Genomic DNA, 18925 nt, shown 5'->3' on the forward strand with positions numbered 1-18925 from the left:
CACACACACACTCAGACACAGTCACACACACACACACACACACACTCAGTGGATCTGCTCTGATGTAGACACACATAGCCACACACTCCCACACACATACACTCAGACACAGTCACACACACACACACACACACACACTCAGTGGATCTGCTCTGATGTAGACGGGACGGATGCAAATCCAGTGAGCTCTCACTCAGGAGAAAAGACCAAACGGAAGCTGGCCTCTCTCCCGCCAGGAGTAATGGCCAAAGAGCACAATTAGCCAGACTAGAATGTGTTTCTTCTCCCCCTGTATTGATCTTTAATGCCTATCTGATCTCATCTCTCGTTATGGGCACAGTGATAGATAAACCTTACGGCCTTGTTCTTCCTTTTTTTTCTTTTTTTTTTCCTTGAGCAAATGCAAGTGATGTCCTCATTTTTAATGAGAGAGGAGATGTCATCATGCCTCTGCTTAGATTTATAGACTTCACCCAAATGGGAGGTGCATGAAACATTCATGAGTGGAGTCCTCTATCTGGAGACAGAAGGGCACACACACACACACACACACACACACACACACACACACACACACACACACACACATACACACACACACACTCTATCTGCAGACAGGGGGCACACACACACACACACATTCACACACACACACACACACACACACTCTATCTGGAGACAGGGGGCACACACACACACACACAGCCACATACACACACACACACACTCTATCTGGAGACAGGGGGCACACACACACACACACAGCCACATACACACACACACACACACACACACACTCTATCTTGAGACAGGGGGCAGGAGGAGCAGAGAGTGGGAGGGAGGGGGGGGGGGGGGGGTTGGGGGGGGCACAGACTGTAAATCTAGTTAGGCTACTGGCCTGTGTGGATGATAAACTCTCGGCACAGACACATCTTTCTGGCCCGATCATTCTTTTCCCCATATCTGACTGCCGAACCCCTATACTGAAAATATCCACGGAGTAGAGACTGTTTTCACCTATTTCACCAACAGCACGTATTACTTGATGACTCATTCTTGACATGTGTATTTACATAAATGTAATGCTCAGTAGAAGGCGTGATGATATTTTCTGTGGGTGTGAGTAATTAGCATTTAATTAACCCGTGAAACTCTTGGCAAGGTATTTAGCCAGACTGAATAGTGTCAGCAATCTTCTTTCAGAGCCCATACTTCCCTCAAGCCAAAACGTTTCACCTAGAAGGACAAATTTGCTCCCAAATTAGCCTCATTGCCGATATCTGTAGAGAGAGACCAGGGCTTAATTAACTGAGTTATGGCAGCGTAGCGTAGCGTAGCGTTCTCTAGGTGACCGTAAGAGCATACGCTCAGATTCTCCCCCCTTGTTAAAACACTCCCTGGGGGCGCCAGCCCTCTGTGATGTGCAGCTGTGCCGTTTCCTGTCTAACCTTTTCTTTTCTTTTCTTTTCTTTTCTTTTCTTTTCTTTTCTTTTCTTTTCTTTTCTTTTCTCTTCTTTTCTTTTTCCTTTCCTTTTCTTCTCTTTCTCTCCCGACAGTCGCTGGAGAGCACTCGACGTATGCTGGCGTTGGTGGAGGAGGTAAGATCACGGCTAAACACCACAGACACACCAACAACACCGTAGCCCCTGACTCTGGATCGCGGCTAAACACCACAGACACACCAACAGCACTGTAGCCCTGACTCTGGGATGGATGTGGTCCTTATTCCTGCCACATCTGGGCCACACCCGCCTCAAACATGGGCCAGATCTGGGTCAGATCAGTAGTTAATAATAATAATAATAATAATTCATTTTATTTTTAACGCACTTTTCATTCACAGGAATCTCAGAGTGCCTACATATTAGAAACTAACTATAATAATACAATCAAATAACAAATTGTTAACATAGGCATAACGGAAAAGATTTAACACAAGGCCAGAAATGCCTTCCTGAAATTAGTTAGACTGACACAACAAGTTCAGCAGAACGCAAACAACATTTTAAAGAAAGGCAACACATATTAAGTGTAAAACCATTTGTGTTTAGCAACAGCAGTCAATGCTAGCTGTTTCCATAAACTTCAAATGCAATCGCCAAGGTTACAGTGTGCTCTATCAGGATTCTTCCCCAGGCACAACACTGGATAGGCACAAGATGGAGGTTTTATGACTGTTGTGCAATGTCATTGTTTTAACGGTGTGCTTTGGAAGAGTAGGCATCTGAGTCTTAATGAAGGTCACAGTTTCCAGTTCACAGTCTACTTTCTAGCTTTCTGTCGAGCCAGTGTGCCGGGTGTTTCTGAAACTCAGTGTGTGTGATTAATGTAAGAATGAAAGCTATCAGGTCCGTCACCAGTCTTCTGTTTAAGAGGGCGGCTTACAGGCGCACACAGTTGAGAGGGCTGTACAATACTGGGTTTGAGGCAAGAGACACTGAGCGGGGTCCTGTCATCTAAAGACCCTGTCAGCTCTGGTTTCCCAGAAGGCCGCAGGTCAGCCATAGCTGCTCAGGGCGACGAGGCCACTGTCAGGGGGGGAAATTGCCTTCTCTGTTCTTAGAGAACTTCATTTAGCATCCCCCTTTCTTTCGCTCTCTCTCTTGCTCTCTCCCTGTCTCTGTGTCTCTCTCTCTCTATCTTGCTTGATGTCTCTATCTCCCTCATTCTCTCTCTGCTTTCTCTCTGTCTCTCTCTCTCTCTCTCGTTCTCTCTCTCCCCCCCCCCCCACACACACACAGTTCAAATACTTGTCAGGGAGAGAAAGCTACTAGGCTTAGGGCCCAGTATTTATAGGAAGGGTCAAGGCGCAGACACAGTGTTGGTCTTTCGCCCTGATGATTAAATCAATAGTGATTCTCCACAGCTTTCGTCCTCTGATAATGATAGTGAGGCTAGCTGCCCGCACTCAGGCTGGGTGATTTAGGCCCGCTAATACCTACACTCTTCTCTCCCATCCATCCATACACACACACACACACACACACACACTCAGGCTGGGTGATTTAGGCCCGCTAATACCTAATGGGTATTGAGCATGAGAGCCATTACCCAGGATGCTGTGCGTGCGGTGTGTGGCATGAGGACATCCATTAAATACGGGATATGATGAAATGTGTTGAGTACACACCTAAGTGTGTTGATGCGATGTCATATATCTTATTTCAAGCTTTCAAAATCAAAGTCGTCGAAGTTAGAAGGGGTTTTGAAGAAACTGTTCTCCAGTGTGCTGGACACAGGTGACTCTGAAATGTAGTTCATTGAGTATGAAGAAATCAACAGGGTTAAAATGACAAGGATGTAAAATAACCTATATATGACACGGGTAATGCTTTATATTCACAGCTGGTTAATTCAAGGACTCCAAACACATTAAATAATATTACCATAGTAAGCTATTATGACGTACTGTTGAACACTAGCATGATTGATGTTCACAGTCACACCGCATGTTGCGCCATTTTAATTTAATTTGAAGCAAAAAGGTCAGGTATGTTTAGAGGTCAGGTCATTTTAAAGGTCAGATATGTTTAATTGTTTCCTTCAGGCTCGGGGTGGTGATTCGATTCTTGACCTTGGCCCCATCACATGAAGCATTTACCTGTAGAAGATAAATTCAATGAATAGTTAATGGTTGGAGTTGTGGCAGTACTGGATAGTGGAATATTCAGTGAGGTGGGCATACAACGTGTGTGGGGGAGTTGTGGTTAATGGTTGGAGCTGTGGTAGTACTGGCTAGTGGAATATACAGTGAGGTGGGCATACGACGTGTGTGGGGGAGGTGTGGTTAATGGTTGGAGCTGTGGTAGTACTGGCTAGTGGAATATACAGTGAGGTGGGCTTATGTAGTGTGTGGGGGAGGTGTGGTTAATGGTTGGAGCTGTGGTAGTACTGGCTAGTGGAATATACAGTGAGGTGGGCTTATGTAGTGTGTGGGGGAGGTGTGGTTAATGGTTGGAGCTGTGGTAGTACTGGCTAGTGGATTATTCAGTGTGGTGGGCATATGTAGTGTGTGGGGGTCCAAGCCTGCACGTTGAAAGGGGCCTGGGCCTAAAAAAATGAAACAAAAGGCGGGTAGTGCGTTACATGATATCATAACAAACACAGGAGACAAGCTCTGTCTAGGTGTTCCTTAACATTTGAGGAGGATAAATGAGACCGCTTTGTAGAAGTGTTTAACTTTTTAAAACAGTGTCAGGTACCGTGCTCTCGTCCACGCTAATCCAGACCGCCTGACGGCTGCCTTTTATCGAGCTGCTGCTCCGTCTGGACCAAATAATGAAACGGTGTGGGATTGTGCGCGGAAAATGAGGATCATCTGCTTTATTTAGGTCAATCGAGCCTTATTGTACAGAACAGCAGCCGTGGCCATATTTCACACACATGCACGCACACACACACACACTCCGGAGGCATGAGTGTGCAGCACACACGCACACACACACACGCACACACACACACACACACACACACACACACACACACACACACACACACACACACACACACACACACACACACACACACATACACACACACACACACACACACACACACACACACACACACACACACACACACACACACACACACACATACACACACACTCCGGAGGCATGAGTGTGCAGCACACACGTATAGGAGCTTGTGAATAGCCGCCGAGCCGCAGAGCATCTGTATGTCTTGCTATTGGTTCTAGTCCTATAGCCAGCTGGATGTCTTGCTATGGGTTGTATCCCTATAGCCAGATGTCCATATGTTAACTGCCACCTCATGTCTTCCCCTGCTAAAGAAAATAGAGAAATAAAAACCTTCATGACTTTTTTTTTCTGACTGTTTCTGACTAATTGGGTATTGGATTTCTGTGGATGGTCATCCACTCTGATCTTTTCTCTTTCTCTTTCTTTCTTCTCCTCTCTTACTTCTTCCCTGTGCTGCCCTTCCACCTCTTCTGCTTCTGGGGTGCCTAGAGCAAAGATGCAGGAATCAGAACCTTGGTTATGCTGGATGAGCAAGGAGGTGAGTCTCAATGGGGATGGGATAGAACTCTAGGAATAGAACATGAATGGAGTTCTACAGGAGTAGAGTGTGCAGCATTCTATTGTGATTTGATATTTAATTGATGTGACGGTATTTATCCAGTCATGTGAAATACTGCCGCTACTAGGGTGAGCTTGTTTAACTGCATGTTTAAGGATTGGGACAGCAAAATGCAAGCCAACGTTCTGTAATGTTGTATAAAAAAATTATATTATGGTTATGTTATTATGCACTAAAGCACTGTACACCTATACCATATGGAGAAATGACTTTTATTTGGACTTGATGTCATTCCAAAGACCTGCTGCCATGGCTGTTCCAGATTCAGCTTATATCAGGGAGAGCGTGCGTGTGTGTGTGTGTGTGTGTGTGTGTGTGTGTGTGTGTGTGTGTGTGTGTGTGTGTGTGTGTGTGTGTGTGTGTGCGCGCGCGTGGGTGTGTGTGTGTGTGTGTGTGTTTAGGCTGCATGTTGGGGGCGGACGATCAGTTTGGTTGGTAATGACAAAATCACTCCCCATTTTCCACAAGCTTAAGAATGGATGTCTCTATAATCCCTTTTGGCTACGGATACGCACTCTCAAAATTAATTTGTAGCCAAGGGAAAAAAACACACACTGTGACAAATCCAGGATGAGACTAAATTCTTGTATACAGTGTCGTCAACTGAGAAGGTGTCAGTTATCTGAACCAAACAACCAAAAATCAACTGCAGAAATAAGCCATCTGCTCCCCGCTCTGGATTAGACATATTTGGCCTGAGATGAGTGGGTCCGTGTGTGTGTGTGTGTGTGTGTGGGTGTGTGTATGTGTGTGTGTGTGTGTGTGTGGGTGGGGGTCTTAATTAGCTTATCAGCGCACCGTAAAGCCTCCCCCTATGCTACCTGGGAAACAAATTGATGTCTCTCTCTCGTGCCTCTCTCAGTCCCAGTGCAATCAATTTCCAGATTCAAATTACCTCAGCATCCTCTTATCCAGGAATCCCAAGACAAATACTTCACCCCCCACATACACACACACACACACACACACACACACACACTTCAATCAGTGGGACCCTGTCACTCAACTAGCACACTTTAATCATGTCTCGTTGAAAAATCACCAAGAAAAGAATCCTGTTGAAGTGCTTGTGATTGATGAGTTTTTATTTACTGATCAGGACCTTTTAAATAAAAAGTAATCTGGCAAGCCTAATATTTATATTATGATAACTGTAACTTTCTCTTCAGGAAGAATCAAATGCAGTCTATACCAGCCAAACACTAACACCTGTCATTAAAGCCTTTAGTATCTCATACAGTTGCCTGTCCTGATCAAAAGGGGAAAAAAATAATACAGGCATTCACTAGGACAGCCCTTCTGAGTAAGACGCTAGGCCCCTGCCTGATCCAAACAGCACACAGACCGGGAAGAGCCTTTAAGTGACAGCTAACCGACAGCCTCTGAGGAGATAAGATCTCTCTCTTTCACTGTCACGTTCCCTCTCCACACTAATCCCCTCTGTTCTCCGAGATTACCAGCAGACACTAATTAGCCGCTGTGTTTGTTGTCCAGATGATGGTTAGCCCCCTGACCACTCTACAGTGGATGGGCGCTATCTGCGCCAGGTGTTCAGGGCGTGCCCATGATGGGTGCTATCTGTGCCAGGTGTTCAGGGCGTGTGGATGATGGGTGCTCTCTGTGCCAGGTGTTCAGGGCGTGCCCATGATGGGTGCTATCTGCGCCAGGTGTTCTGGGGGTGCCCATGATGGGTGCTATCTGTGCCAGGTGTTCAGGGCGTGCCCATGATGGGTGCTATCTCTGCCAGGTGTACAGGGCGTGCCCATGATGGGTGCTATCTCTGCCAGGTGTTCAGGGTGTGTGGATGATGGGTGCTATCTGTGCCAGGTGTTCTGGGCTTGTGGATGATGTCCAAAATACATTAAGATTAAGTGGAAGAGGTTTGAATGCACGCCTGTGTTCTTATTGCATTTGAAATTATTCTTTAACTGAGCCGAGTCGATGGAGTTGCTGCCAACTGGCGCTCTAGCTGCCCAGGACAGGATTTGGACCCTGTCCACAGCGAGCTCCACGGGCCTCAAAGGATTTGGACCCTGTCCACAGCGAACTCCACGGGCCTCACTGGCCACTCAACCACTCAGTGCTCTGTAGTGCTATCTTACAGCGGATCTTGCACCGGATCTTGCACAGGATTATGAGAAGTGCTTTAATCCCGGTGTCTTTAGTTATGGCAGGGTCATCATTAGTGAGAGATGTATACCTAAGCTAAAGGCAACTTAAGCATTCCCCAGTAGCAAAGTGATACATTTCTAAAATGGGCACTTTAAGAACACAAACGTGCATTCAATCCTCTTCATCAAAGTGTCCTTTGGAAGGCCTCTGTACTGATGAAAGCTTCCCTAATCATTTATTTATTTGAATTGTTCTGATGATGTTAAAACCAAAGATGTATCTCCCTCTATGTGTGCCAGAGGAAATATGCTAAGATAGCTGATCAATGTTCTGTCTTAAATAGTCAATAAACTGATATTCTGTGCTTTTCAGGTCATTTCTCTTTGTCCTTGGGATTATAAGGAGTTTAATAAATCCTTTGAAACGCCTAATTTAGCCCCATTTACCTAGTGGCTAATCCCCTTAAGACACAAGACTCCCATTTACCAGAGCAGCTCACCATCACAACCAAACCATCATCATTATCCAATCCATAGATGCATGCGATGTCCATCATGTTTAATCTTTACTCCTCTCAGTCCTTTTCTGCTTCCAGTCTTTGTCTATTTCTCTTTTTCACACTCTCTCTCTCACACACACACACACACACACACACACACACACACACACACACACACACAAACACACACACACACACACACACACACACACACACACACACACACACACACACACACACACACACACACACACACAAGCACATTTTACCACGCTGGACCTGCACCCTCGGACATGGGGAGGCAGGTGTGTTAGCAAGGAGGCCAAAACCCACGGGTTCTCCCCTGACGCAGTGGGGTTAACTCACTACACAACTCAATACCCACTGGCCACAGTTACACTCACACAAATACACACACTCACACACACACACACACACACACACACACACACACACACACACACACACACACACACACACAGATAAACACACACACATAAACACACACACATAAACACACACACAGATAAACACACACACACACACACATAAACACACACACAGATAAACACACACACACACACATAAACACACACACAGATAAACACACACACACAGATAAACACACACACACACATGTATCCACACAGATAAACACACACACACACAGACACATATAAACACACACACACACACACACATGTATCCACACAGATAAACAGACACACACACACACATGTAGTTATATAATGTATATTAACCAGCGATTTCTGCCCTGCCTGCCCAGTGCCTCCTGCCCATGTTGGATTGGTGGCAGGCCTTTGCAGTGGTGCCCGCCGCCCGCTGTTACGCCTGGCATGAGCTGAGGGCCCCACCTGTGCCCCCCACTGTTGCCCCCACTCTCCCATGCAGTCCTTCCGTCTCATGTTATCAGCCTGATGAGATCATGGATACATTCACTGAGCTGTGTGTGTGTGTGTGTGTGTGTGTGTGTGTGTGTGTGTGTGTGTGTGTGTGTGAGATCATGAATACATTCACTGAGCTGTGTAGCCTGATACTCACAGAGCGCCGCCGGAGGCTGGCGGCCATGTTTGTTTTAGTTGATGTAAGATCTCTAGTGAATGACACATAAACCGCCAGAGCTCTTTTGTTTTTGTTTTTGTTTGTTTTGTTTACCTGATCAGCACATCCTCCATCCGCATGTGTTATATCCAGCTTTTGCCATTGGATGCTTTGCATTTCATAATTTAAGTTTTCCATGTATTGTTTCATTTTTTGTTTTGTTTTTCTGTCACGAAGCAAATCAGCTCATTTCATCGTTGTCATCCCTTTGTCCTGACCAGAACAACTTGATCGTATTGAGGGTGGCATGAACTCGATCAACAAAGACATGAAGGAGGCCGAGAATGCTTTAAAAGATCCGGGCAAATGCTGTGGGATTATGGAGATGTGTCCTTGTAACAAGTAGGTATTGGTCAAGGGCCCGTCAGCCGGTTGCGGATTTATCGGATCCCGAAAAAGTTTTCTACGTGTCAGAATTAACTTTTTTATAGGATTTTTTAGGGTTAGGGTTAGGGTTAGAGTATAAGGCTAAAAACTAGGTCTCGGTACCCCTACCAATGCCTGAAAGTACGTTACACTTCCTGTATGACGTCATATGACGCGGATATTGTACTTTTTTGGGATCCGAATAATCCGCAACCCCGTCAGCCCTTGACTGTGTGCTGCTGTCCTGTGTGTGTAAATAATTATCACCTGTTCTTTGTCTCCTCTCCTTTGTTCCTCCTCTCCTTCCCTTCCCTTTCTCTGTTTGTCTGTGGTATTTGCGCTCTTTTTTGGGGAATATTTAACTAATGATTAATCAGAGCAACTGGAACGCATCGAGGAAGGGATGGACCAGATCAATAAGGACATGAAAGAAGCAGAAAAGAATTTGACGGATCTAGGCAATATGTGTGGTGTGTGCCCATGCTGTAACAAGTAAGAGCCTTCTGCATGCCTCACCGTCGGACCGTCTGACCGCCTGACTGCATGCTTTGCACGTCTGCATGAAACCTTATGAGAAATGTGTGGAGATTATTTCCAGCCATTCACAAACTAAGAACCGCTACTGCATGAAACCTTATGAGAAATGTGTGGAGATTATTTCCAGCCATTCACAAACTAAGAACCGCTACTGCCTGCCGGGGCACACTAAACCATGCCACACCATAACTAACCACGCCGCATCCGGCCACACCATGCCATGCTGTGCCAGTACCAAACCACGCCACAGCACGCCATGTTACGCCACGCCATGTTACGCCACGCCATGTTACGCCACGCCAAGTCACACTTAGCCATCATATCAAATCAAGCCAATCATTCTTCTGCTTTCCTCCCCTCTCACATTGCTCTTCAGGGCGTCAATGGTGGTTGAGGAAGGAGGTGAATGTAGCCGGTTAAAATGGTCCTCTGCCTTGCCAATGATTCATCTCCAGCCCACAGCTAGCCTAGCCTAGCCTAGCCTTAGGCCTTTCCACACCGCCTTTTGAACACATGCTGATCGCCATGCTTCAGTGGTCTCCTGACCGAAGCTGGGAATGCTTTAAATGTCAAACGACTTTCTTGTTGGCAGCTACGGCTTTTTATAAAGGCTGCCTGCGCTCGTTGCTTCCAGTGACAAGGTAGTGATGTAGTGCACGTCACTTGCGCTTTGCGCCATTAAGGTGAGATGGAAAATAATCCATCTGGTGGTTCGATCTGACGTTCGTGAGCCCAGGGGACCTCATCTGCGCAGCCAAAGTAATTTAAAACAGGCACATTAAACTGATCATTTGATTAATCAAAATATGTCACAGCGCATACGTTAATGTGTGTGGAGTTGTTTTGGTGATGAATACAGCCTGGAAGGCCAAGAGTGGGAAAATGTCAGAAAGCAGGCGTTAGGCTGAAAACACAACGGCACAGAAATGAGTAGTTAAGAGTAGACTTCATGTTCCTAAATAGCAGCAAAAATGCAAATACATTTAGATGTATGTCTGGAACGATTGCATTTCCCATCACGTAATGAAGTCTTTGTGAACAATGTGTAGATAAATTCACACAGAGCTTCAGCAGCCAGTTCGGCAAGCAGTATCACATGTTGAGTGCAAACTCATAAAGCAGCATTTCACCTGGCAGGTCTCTCTTGTCTACGATAGCAGTGGAGATCACATGCACCGGCTTCATACACTCTCATCAGCCTTGAGTCTTGGAGCCTTGGAGTCTTGGAATACACTAAATAAGTAATAAATAAATTGATAAACAATGGAATGGAGTTGGAGTCGGTGTCTGCTGCACGTTGAGCAGCTACCAGCTAAAGTCAGTGCTAATCCTGTGATATTACTACTGCCGTCTTCTCAGACTCCCCAGCTCCGTTTCATCATGCCTGTTTGCATGTTACCTTTGTGCATGTTACCTGTGTGCATGTTACCTGTGTGTTGGAGCAAGATTGGCGCAGCTTCAGTATTCCAATACTTATGCTTTCAATACAAACATTTCTGATGGAACATACTATTAGACACTTGAAGTGATTTTTTTTTCTATAAAGACTTCTGGTTCAGATAAAATATTAATGGTATTTAATAATCAAGGTCTCATTTTTACATATTCCCTCCTCTCCTACGTTTCCCTATGTTTCATGAGGGCAAAACCAATCCAAAAGATTTTATTAAAAGAATAATTTTCAGACCAGACCTTATTTAAATGCCAGACATGCATGCCACATTTCTCAAAACTGTACCATGCTTAATTTATGTATTCATATTAAGAGGTACGTCATTTTTCAAAACTGTACCATGCTTAATTCATGTATTGATATTTAGAAGTACCTCATTAAACATGATGACAGTTTCCACCCCATTCCGTCGTCCTCAGTACAACTGAAAGTGTATGTGTGGTTTGGGGTGTTTTTTCAGTGTTTAATGGGTTCATAGTCATTCATTCATTTTTTGTATTTCCTTTTCTGAGTGACTATGTTCAACTGAGTGACTATGTCAAGACTACATCCCCCAGCCATATTCAGGGAAAGAGACATTTTGTCCAGCTTAGCTGTGGGCAGTGTGAATGAACAAAAGCTGTCAGAGCTGTGCATGCTTTGGTGGACAGGTTCATCTACACTGCCTGTCATCTTTGAGAAGTGCTACCATCCCCCTTCTTTTGTGAGCGCTACCCACCTAGCCAAGCACTCCTACGTAGTGGTGCAAAGGCTGTAATTACTGCTGGTAAGGTAGACTGCCATGTTAAACTTGAGGTTAAAGAGTTTAAACACACTCTACCGTAGCAGATTAATCACATAAAACAGACAGTCATTACACTGTCTTACCCAACAGCCTTTTGAACAGTGAGTTAACTGAATCATTTCATTCAAAGCTGTTCAAAAGGCTTTTATTTTTTAATTTTATTTTACCAGGACATGGTTGCAAAATAAAAAACATTAATTTGGTCAAACAGTGAGCATTTATTTTACAAAAGCCTGGTCCAATAGCCTCTGCATTTTTTAAACAGTACTGCCTAAACATCCATATAAAACACTATTTAAATGGCGAAATCTCTGCAATAGCTCACTATGCTATTAGCATACTACAATGCTACTGTATTACTCCCGTTCATCTTGATTTTTCATAGGCTACTGGCATACACTTGCCTTCAGCTGTGTATATGTGTTGAAGCCTCTCACACTGCAAAAAATGCTTTTCTAACCTAGTGGTATTACTCTTATATTGAGATGAAAAATCTAGTTGGTCTTGTTTCTAGCTAAATTGTACTTACCTAGTGCTTTCTTGGTAAGGTTATTTTTACCTATTTCAAGCAAATATTACTTATTTTAAGAAATCTTAACAAGCCAAATTTGCTTAACGCACTGGCAGCCAAATTTGCTTGTTTTAAGCAGAATCCTGCTTAAATATGTAATTATTTGTCTTAAATCTAGAGGGGCATTTTTTGCAGTGCAATGCTACTGTATTACTCCCGTTCATCTTGATTTTTCATAGGCTACTGGCATACACTTGCCTTGAGCTGTGTATATGTGGTGAAGCCTCTCATTCAGTGCTTCGATGTGTTGTACAGGCTGAAGGATCGCGGTACGTCCTGGGCCAACAACCAGGATGGGGTCGTGTCCAGCCAGCCGGCCCGCGTGATGGACGAGCGGGAGCAGATGGCCATCAGCGGAGGCTACATCCGCAGGTGAGGGGAGCAGGAGGGGAAGCTGCCAGGAGGGGGCGCTAGTAGGAGGGGGCGCTATTATTATAGCTATTCCTAAATTTCCCTCTGGGTTAAATTAAGTATCCATCCATCTTTGTATCTATCTTTCTATCTATCTATCTATCTATCTATCTATCTATCTATCTATCTATCTATCTATCTATCTATCTATCTATCTATCTATCTATCTATCTATCTTTCTATCTATCTATCTATCTATCGATCTATCTTTCTATCTATCTATCTTTCTATCTATCTATCTATCTCTCTATTAGGAGGGGATGCACCCACTAGGGGGGCACTATTAAGATCCGGCGTTCCAATGCTGGATAGGGGGTCAAGGCTGGGGCTCCATAGGGGGAGTGAGGTCAGGGTGGAGGATGCCCTTATAGAGAGCGGGTGAGGTCAGGGTGGAGGATGCCCATATAGACACTGGTGAGGTCAGGGTGGAGAATGCCCCTATAGACACTGGTGAGGTCAGGGTGGAGAATGCCCCTATAGACACTGGTGAGGTCAGGGTGGAGAATGCCCCTATAGACACTGGTGAGGTCAGGGTGGAGAATGCCCCTATAGACACTGGTGAGGTCAGGGTGGAGAATGCCCCTATAGACACTGGTGAGGTCAGGGTGGAGAATGCCCCTATAGACACTGGTGAGGTCAGGGTGGAGAATGCCCCTATAGACACTGGTGAGGTCAGGGTGGAGAGACAGCGGGTGAGGTCAGGGTGGAGAATGCCCATATAGACATCAGATGAGGTGCAGATCTGGCCCAGCTCTGGCAATGATATGGCCATTAGATCTGTGCCAGATTAGGGATGGATTTGTCCCAGGGGTAGATGCCAACTGGGCCAGTATGCTAGCAAGTTTTTTTTCTCTCAGCAAGTATTTGTTTGTTAGTTCCATGCCATGGACTATCCAAAGTTCCCAGCAACTTTGAACTGGCCACAGAAAGGCCACTTAGGGTAAAGAAACTTCTTAGGGTAAAGTAACTTCTTAGGGTGCCATGACCCTAAAAGCTTTTGATGTTCCGAGAAGTCATTAACATTCTTAGAGTACTTATCAAGCTTACAGGCGAGGAGTGTACCTACAGAGTGTGTTTAGCAACAACAGAGCGCATCTAACCAAGCCACCCTGGTGTCACTGCAGCGTACCTACAGAGTGTGTTGAGCAACAACAGAGCGCATCTAACCAAGCCACCCTGGTATCACTGCAGCGTACCTACAGAGTGTGTTTAGCAACAACAGAGCGCATCTAACCAAGCCACCCTGGTGTCACTGCAGCGTAGCTACAGAGTGTGTTTAGCAACAACAGAGCGCATGTAACCAAGCCACCCTGGTGTGTCTGCAGTGTACCTACAGAGTGTGTTTAGCAACAACAGAGCGCATGTAACCAAGCCACCCTGGTGTGTCTGCAGTGTACCTACAGAGTGTGTTTAGCAACAACAGAGCGCATCTAACCAAGCCACCCTGGTGTCACTGCAGCGTAGCTACAGAGTGTGTTTAGCAACAACAGAGCGCATCTAACCAAGCCACCCTGGTGTCACTGCAGCGTACCTACAGAGTGTGTTTAGTAACAACAGAGCGCATCTAACCAAGCCACCCTGGTGTCACTGCAGCGTACCTACAGAGTGTGTTTAGCAACAACAGAGCGCATCTAACCAAGCCACCCTGGTGTGTCTGCAGTGTACCTACAGAGTGTGTTTAGCAACAACAGAGCGCAGCTAACCAAGCCACCCTGGTGTGTCCGCAGGGTAGCTACAGAGTGTGTTTAGCAACAACAGAGCGCATCTAACCAAGCCACCCTGGTGTCACTGCAGCGTAGCTACAGAGTGTGTTTAGCAACAACCGATCGCATCTAACCAAGCCACCCTGGTGTGTCCGCAGGGTAACGAACGACGCGAGGGAGGGCGAGATGGACGAGAACCTGGAGCAGGTGGGCGGCATCATCGGCAACCTGCGTCACATGGCCCTTGACATGGGCAACGAAATCGACACTCAGAACCGCCAGATTGACAGGATTATGGACCAGGTAAGGATGGGTCCAGTTAGAACTGATCTGGCCCGGTTACGACACAGCTCTGTGTCAGGTCAGGGTTTGATCGGTTCTCGACTCGTTTGGTTCTCGACTCATTTGGTATTTAGTTGGTTATGAACCCTACATAGAACCAATAACATTGGATTATGGACCAGGTAAGGATGGGTCCAGTTAGAATTAGTTGTATTGTATTGTTTTGCACTGTTGCACTGATTTGCACTGTTGTATTGTCTTGTGTTGTGATGTATATATGTGTAATATGTGTAAGCACACTGAGAGCCACTGCACCAAGACAAATTCCTTGTTTGTGCAAACTAACTTGGCCAATAAAAGCTGATTCTGAACTGATCTGGCCTGGTTCCGTCAGGTCAGGGTTTGATCGGTTCTCAACTCGTTTGGTTCTCGACTCTAACTCATTTGGTATTTAGTGGGTTATGAACCCTACATAGAACCAATTGGATGTCAAACGTAACAGATGGACAGCAGACAAGATTTAAAGTCAGCTGAGGATACTGATAATATCCAAAAGAAGGACTTCCAAGGAACTTTCAGCGTCTATTATGGTCTCAAATCCTAGGAGCTTCATGGGACTAACATTAACATTTAAATACGTTTTTAGAAGGGTCTGTTAAGCAACTGTAAACGTTTTAAAGACGGTGAAACAGATTATATATGCATGATCAAATTTGTATCGCACATCCAATGTGTTTTTCCTACTGACTCTTCTTTCTCCCTCCCTTAGGCTGATTCCAACAAGACCCGGATTGACGACGCCAACCAGCGTGCCACAAAGATGCTGGGCTGAACGGACTGTGTGTGTGCTTGTTATTTAATTCTCCCTCTTCTTAGGCTGATTCCAACAAGACCCGGATTGACGACGCCAACCAGCGTGCCACAAAGATGCTGGGCAGTGGCTAACTCTCTCCTACAAAAAGTGCTTTCACCCCCCCTCGCCCCCCCCCCCCCCCAAAAAAAGCAAGTTCCCACTTACGCTGCCAGGGTACCCATGTGCTTTTATTGTATGGTACTTCACCCGATACAGTAGGTTTGCACACAGGCACATATCAGTCCCTATTGACCCCCTCTGTAGAAGAACATTTTGTCCTGTATCGTCTGTCTTGGCCTCTTTACTGTAAACAAGAGTGCTGGTTAATTGTTGCTGTATAAGGACTCCGACTCTCTCTCTCTCTCCAAAGGTTGTATATAGAACATATTTGATGGCTTAGAGTTTACGTATGAGGTTTTATTTTCTTTGTTCCTCACTCTTTGTTTTTTAAATATATACATATTTATTATATCTTTGTCTACCTTTTTTGGGATGAAGGAAATTGAAAAAAATGCTTTATGTGATTCAATCGTTTGTTTGTTTGTTTGTTTGTTTTTCTGTTTGTACTACACAGTCAATGGCAGTATATGGCTTCATTTATTTTCAGTACTGCCAAGCTGTATATTTTTACGTAATGAAACAAGGGAGGAGAAGGATGGCAGTGTAAGTTAGTAAAAAAAAGAGTAATGTAAAAAAAGAGTGACTGTGTTTCCTTCACTTGTCCAAGTCCCTTTAGAGTTAGCTACCAAGACGCATCAAGTGTGATGTCATTGCATACTGTGTATTACTAATAGTGATAGATTTAGTGATACGTAAAATTAAACATAACACTGTAAAAAATATCATGGCAGTATCTTTCTGGGACATCTATGGTCAGTATCAGGACAAGACAGAGAGTATCACATTCCTGCAACTTTGCAACAGTGCCACTGTTTTTATTCCTCTATCTGGGCATCAGCATTCTGTGGTCATTGTTGTAAAATAATCAGATCATGCCATTAAAAAATAAAAAATATATGACCAAAACACAAAGGAAAATGGTCCACGTATCTCTTTATTCTTCGCTCTGTTATCCTTTCTTTTCTGATCCACACACTGAAAAGTCACTTATAGCTCGTGGCATGCATCTTCAAATGAAACTTATTGACAGACAGAATCATTTTGCCTCCAATACCCTCAAGTCAAGTCTTTTATTGTCAGATACACAGAACAACAGAGTTGGACTGGGCACTGAAATGCTTAGGACAGGACACCATACCACACTACCATAACCTAACAAGACATAACATAACATATAAACATAAAAACATATAAGTACTACAACATGATATAACATAACATAACTTAACAATAAGTACTGAACATAAGGTAAACATATGAAGAGACTACCCTGTGGCTCTCTGTGCTTTTAAAGCACTGACCATCTTCATGGAATTAATTTTCTTTGGTGCTTGGATGCCTGGAGAAATCTTTGAAACTAGTATGGCATCTATAGGATGATACTGTAGCATCTATAGGTTGCTGCTGCAGCTAAGGTTGACAATGTGGCCCCTTTTATTCCCTCCTATATGCTCATCATGACCTCTCTTGGTCATATATTTCAGATATCAGGTTGCATAATGTTTATCCCTTATGTAAGTGTGAACTAAATTCATTGCAAGATTAAAACGTGAACACACACACATACACACTCAGTTTATTGAGGTAGCAATGTATTGTTTTGATTGTAATTGACATCAGTAGAGTGTGTGGGATGCAAACGGGAATGGCAAATGGCTTTTGATGATGTGACACCGTAGGAATGGGCGTACATTGTACTAATGGATATCCTCTTAGAGCTCAGGGCTTTGAGGGATTAGTGCTAGGCTACGTCACTAAGACCCAGCACATACTGCCATGCACACGGAACCATACACTCTCCTCTACCACCCATACACACACACATATACACAGACATACACTCTCCTGTACCATCCATACACACACACACATATACACAGACATACACTCTCCTGTTCCATCCATACACACACACATATACACAGACATACACTCTCCTGTACCATCCATACACACACATACACAGACATACACTCTCCTGTACCATCCATACACACACACATAAACACAGACATACACTCTCCTTTCCCATTCATACACCCACACACACACATTCACTCTCCTGTACCATCCATACACACACACATATACACACACATACACTCTCCTGTACCACCCATACACACACACATATACACAGACATACACTCTCCTGTACCATCCATACACACACACACATATACACAGACATACACTCTCCTTTCCCATTCATACACACACACACACACACACATACACTCTCCTCTCCCATCCATACACACACACACACACACACACTCTCCTCTCCCATCCATACACACACACACACACACACACACACACACACATACACTCTCCTCTCCCATCCATACACACAAACACACATATACTCTTCTCTGCCATCCATACACACACACATACACACTGCCCTCAGCTCAGCCTCATCTAGGAATCTCGACACACTATCGTGACAACACAGATGTTTGATATAGTATACAAAATAGGTATACATATGAAATTGGTAGACACCAAGACAAAATTGTGTCCAGAACTGTAATAATGTACTTGTAAACACATAACTTAAACATTGTTCTGGTCTTAGATTGCATTATACGTGTTATCATAAAATAGTCAACCTATACATCAAAAAATGTATTTAGGAATGTTGTGTCTACTGTGTATGCGCATAAAATAGCAAAATATTTAAAATATCATTCTGATAATCTATTGGTAAATATATATTTAATTGTTCACAATGTTTTCCACATTTGAAATGACACAGTTCGATCCTGTTAACCCTCTCTACTCGTTCCTGGTCTCTGTCCATGTGAGATGATCCGAGCTCTTCTCTGAAGCTGATAGGACCTCGTTCTTATCAGACCCTCGTTGCAGCGGTGAATCAACCCCCCACATTCAAACACCACAGCCTCAGACAGCAATATCCTCCCAGCTCTAATGAGAACACTCTTATCATGCTTCTAGCCCAGGTCAGATTGGGCTCTTCATACCTCAGCATTATCACTGTTTGCTGCC

At 44.5% G+C, this 18925-nt stretch overlaps 1 protein-coding gene across 2 annotated transcripts in view; it reads left to right on the forward strand.

Annotated features, from left to right (window-relative positions):
- snap25b (synaptosome associated protein 25b) overlaps nucleotides 1-15885 on the forward strand; it is a gene marked incomplete at both ends in the record, with an annotated part of 17876 nt that extends 1991 nt beyond the window's left edge. Inside the window, 6 exons of one of the 2 annotated variants that reach the window (XM_080849840.1) lie at nucleotides 1557-1598; nucleotides 4971-5019; nucleotides 9055-9175; nucleotides 12800-12916; nucleotides 14817-14961; nucleotides 15817-15885. In XM_080849840.1, coding sequence (XP_080705966.1) covers nucleotides 1557-1598; nucleotides 4971-5019; nucleotides 9055-9175; nucleotides 12800-12916; nucleotides 14817-14961; nucleotides 15817-15885 — 543 coding nt within the window. Of the gene's footprint in view, nucleotides 1-1556; nucleotides 1599-4970; nucleotides 5020-9054; nucleotides 9176-9576; nucleotides 9692-12799; nucleotides 12917-14816; nucleotides 14962-15816 lie in introns of both variants that reach the window. The other variant, XM_080849841.1, reaches the window with a different exon arrangement.
- Between the last annotated feature and the right edge of the window lie 3040 nt (nucleotides 15886-18925).

The sequence above is a fragment of the Sprattus sprattus genome (genome assembly GCF_963457725.1).
Source record: "Sprattus sprattus genome assembly, chromosome: 13".
In the NCBI taxonomy this organism is placed as follows: Eukaryota; Metazoa; Chordata; class Actinopteri; order Clupeiformes; family Clupeidae; genus Sprattus; species Sprattus sprattus.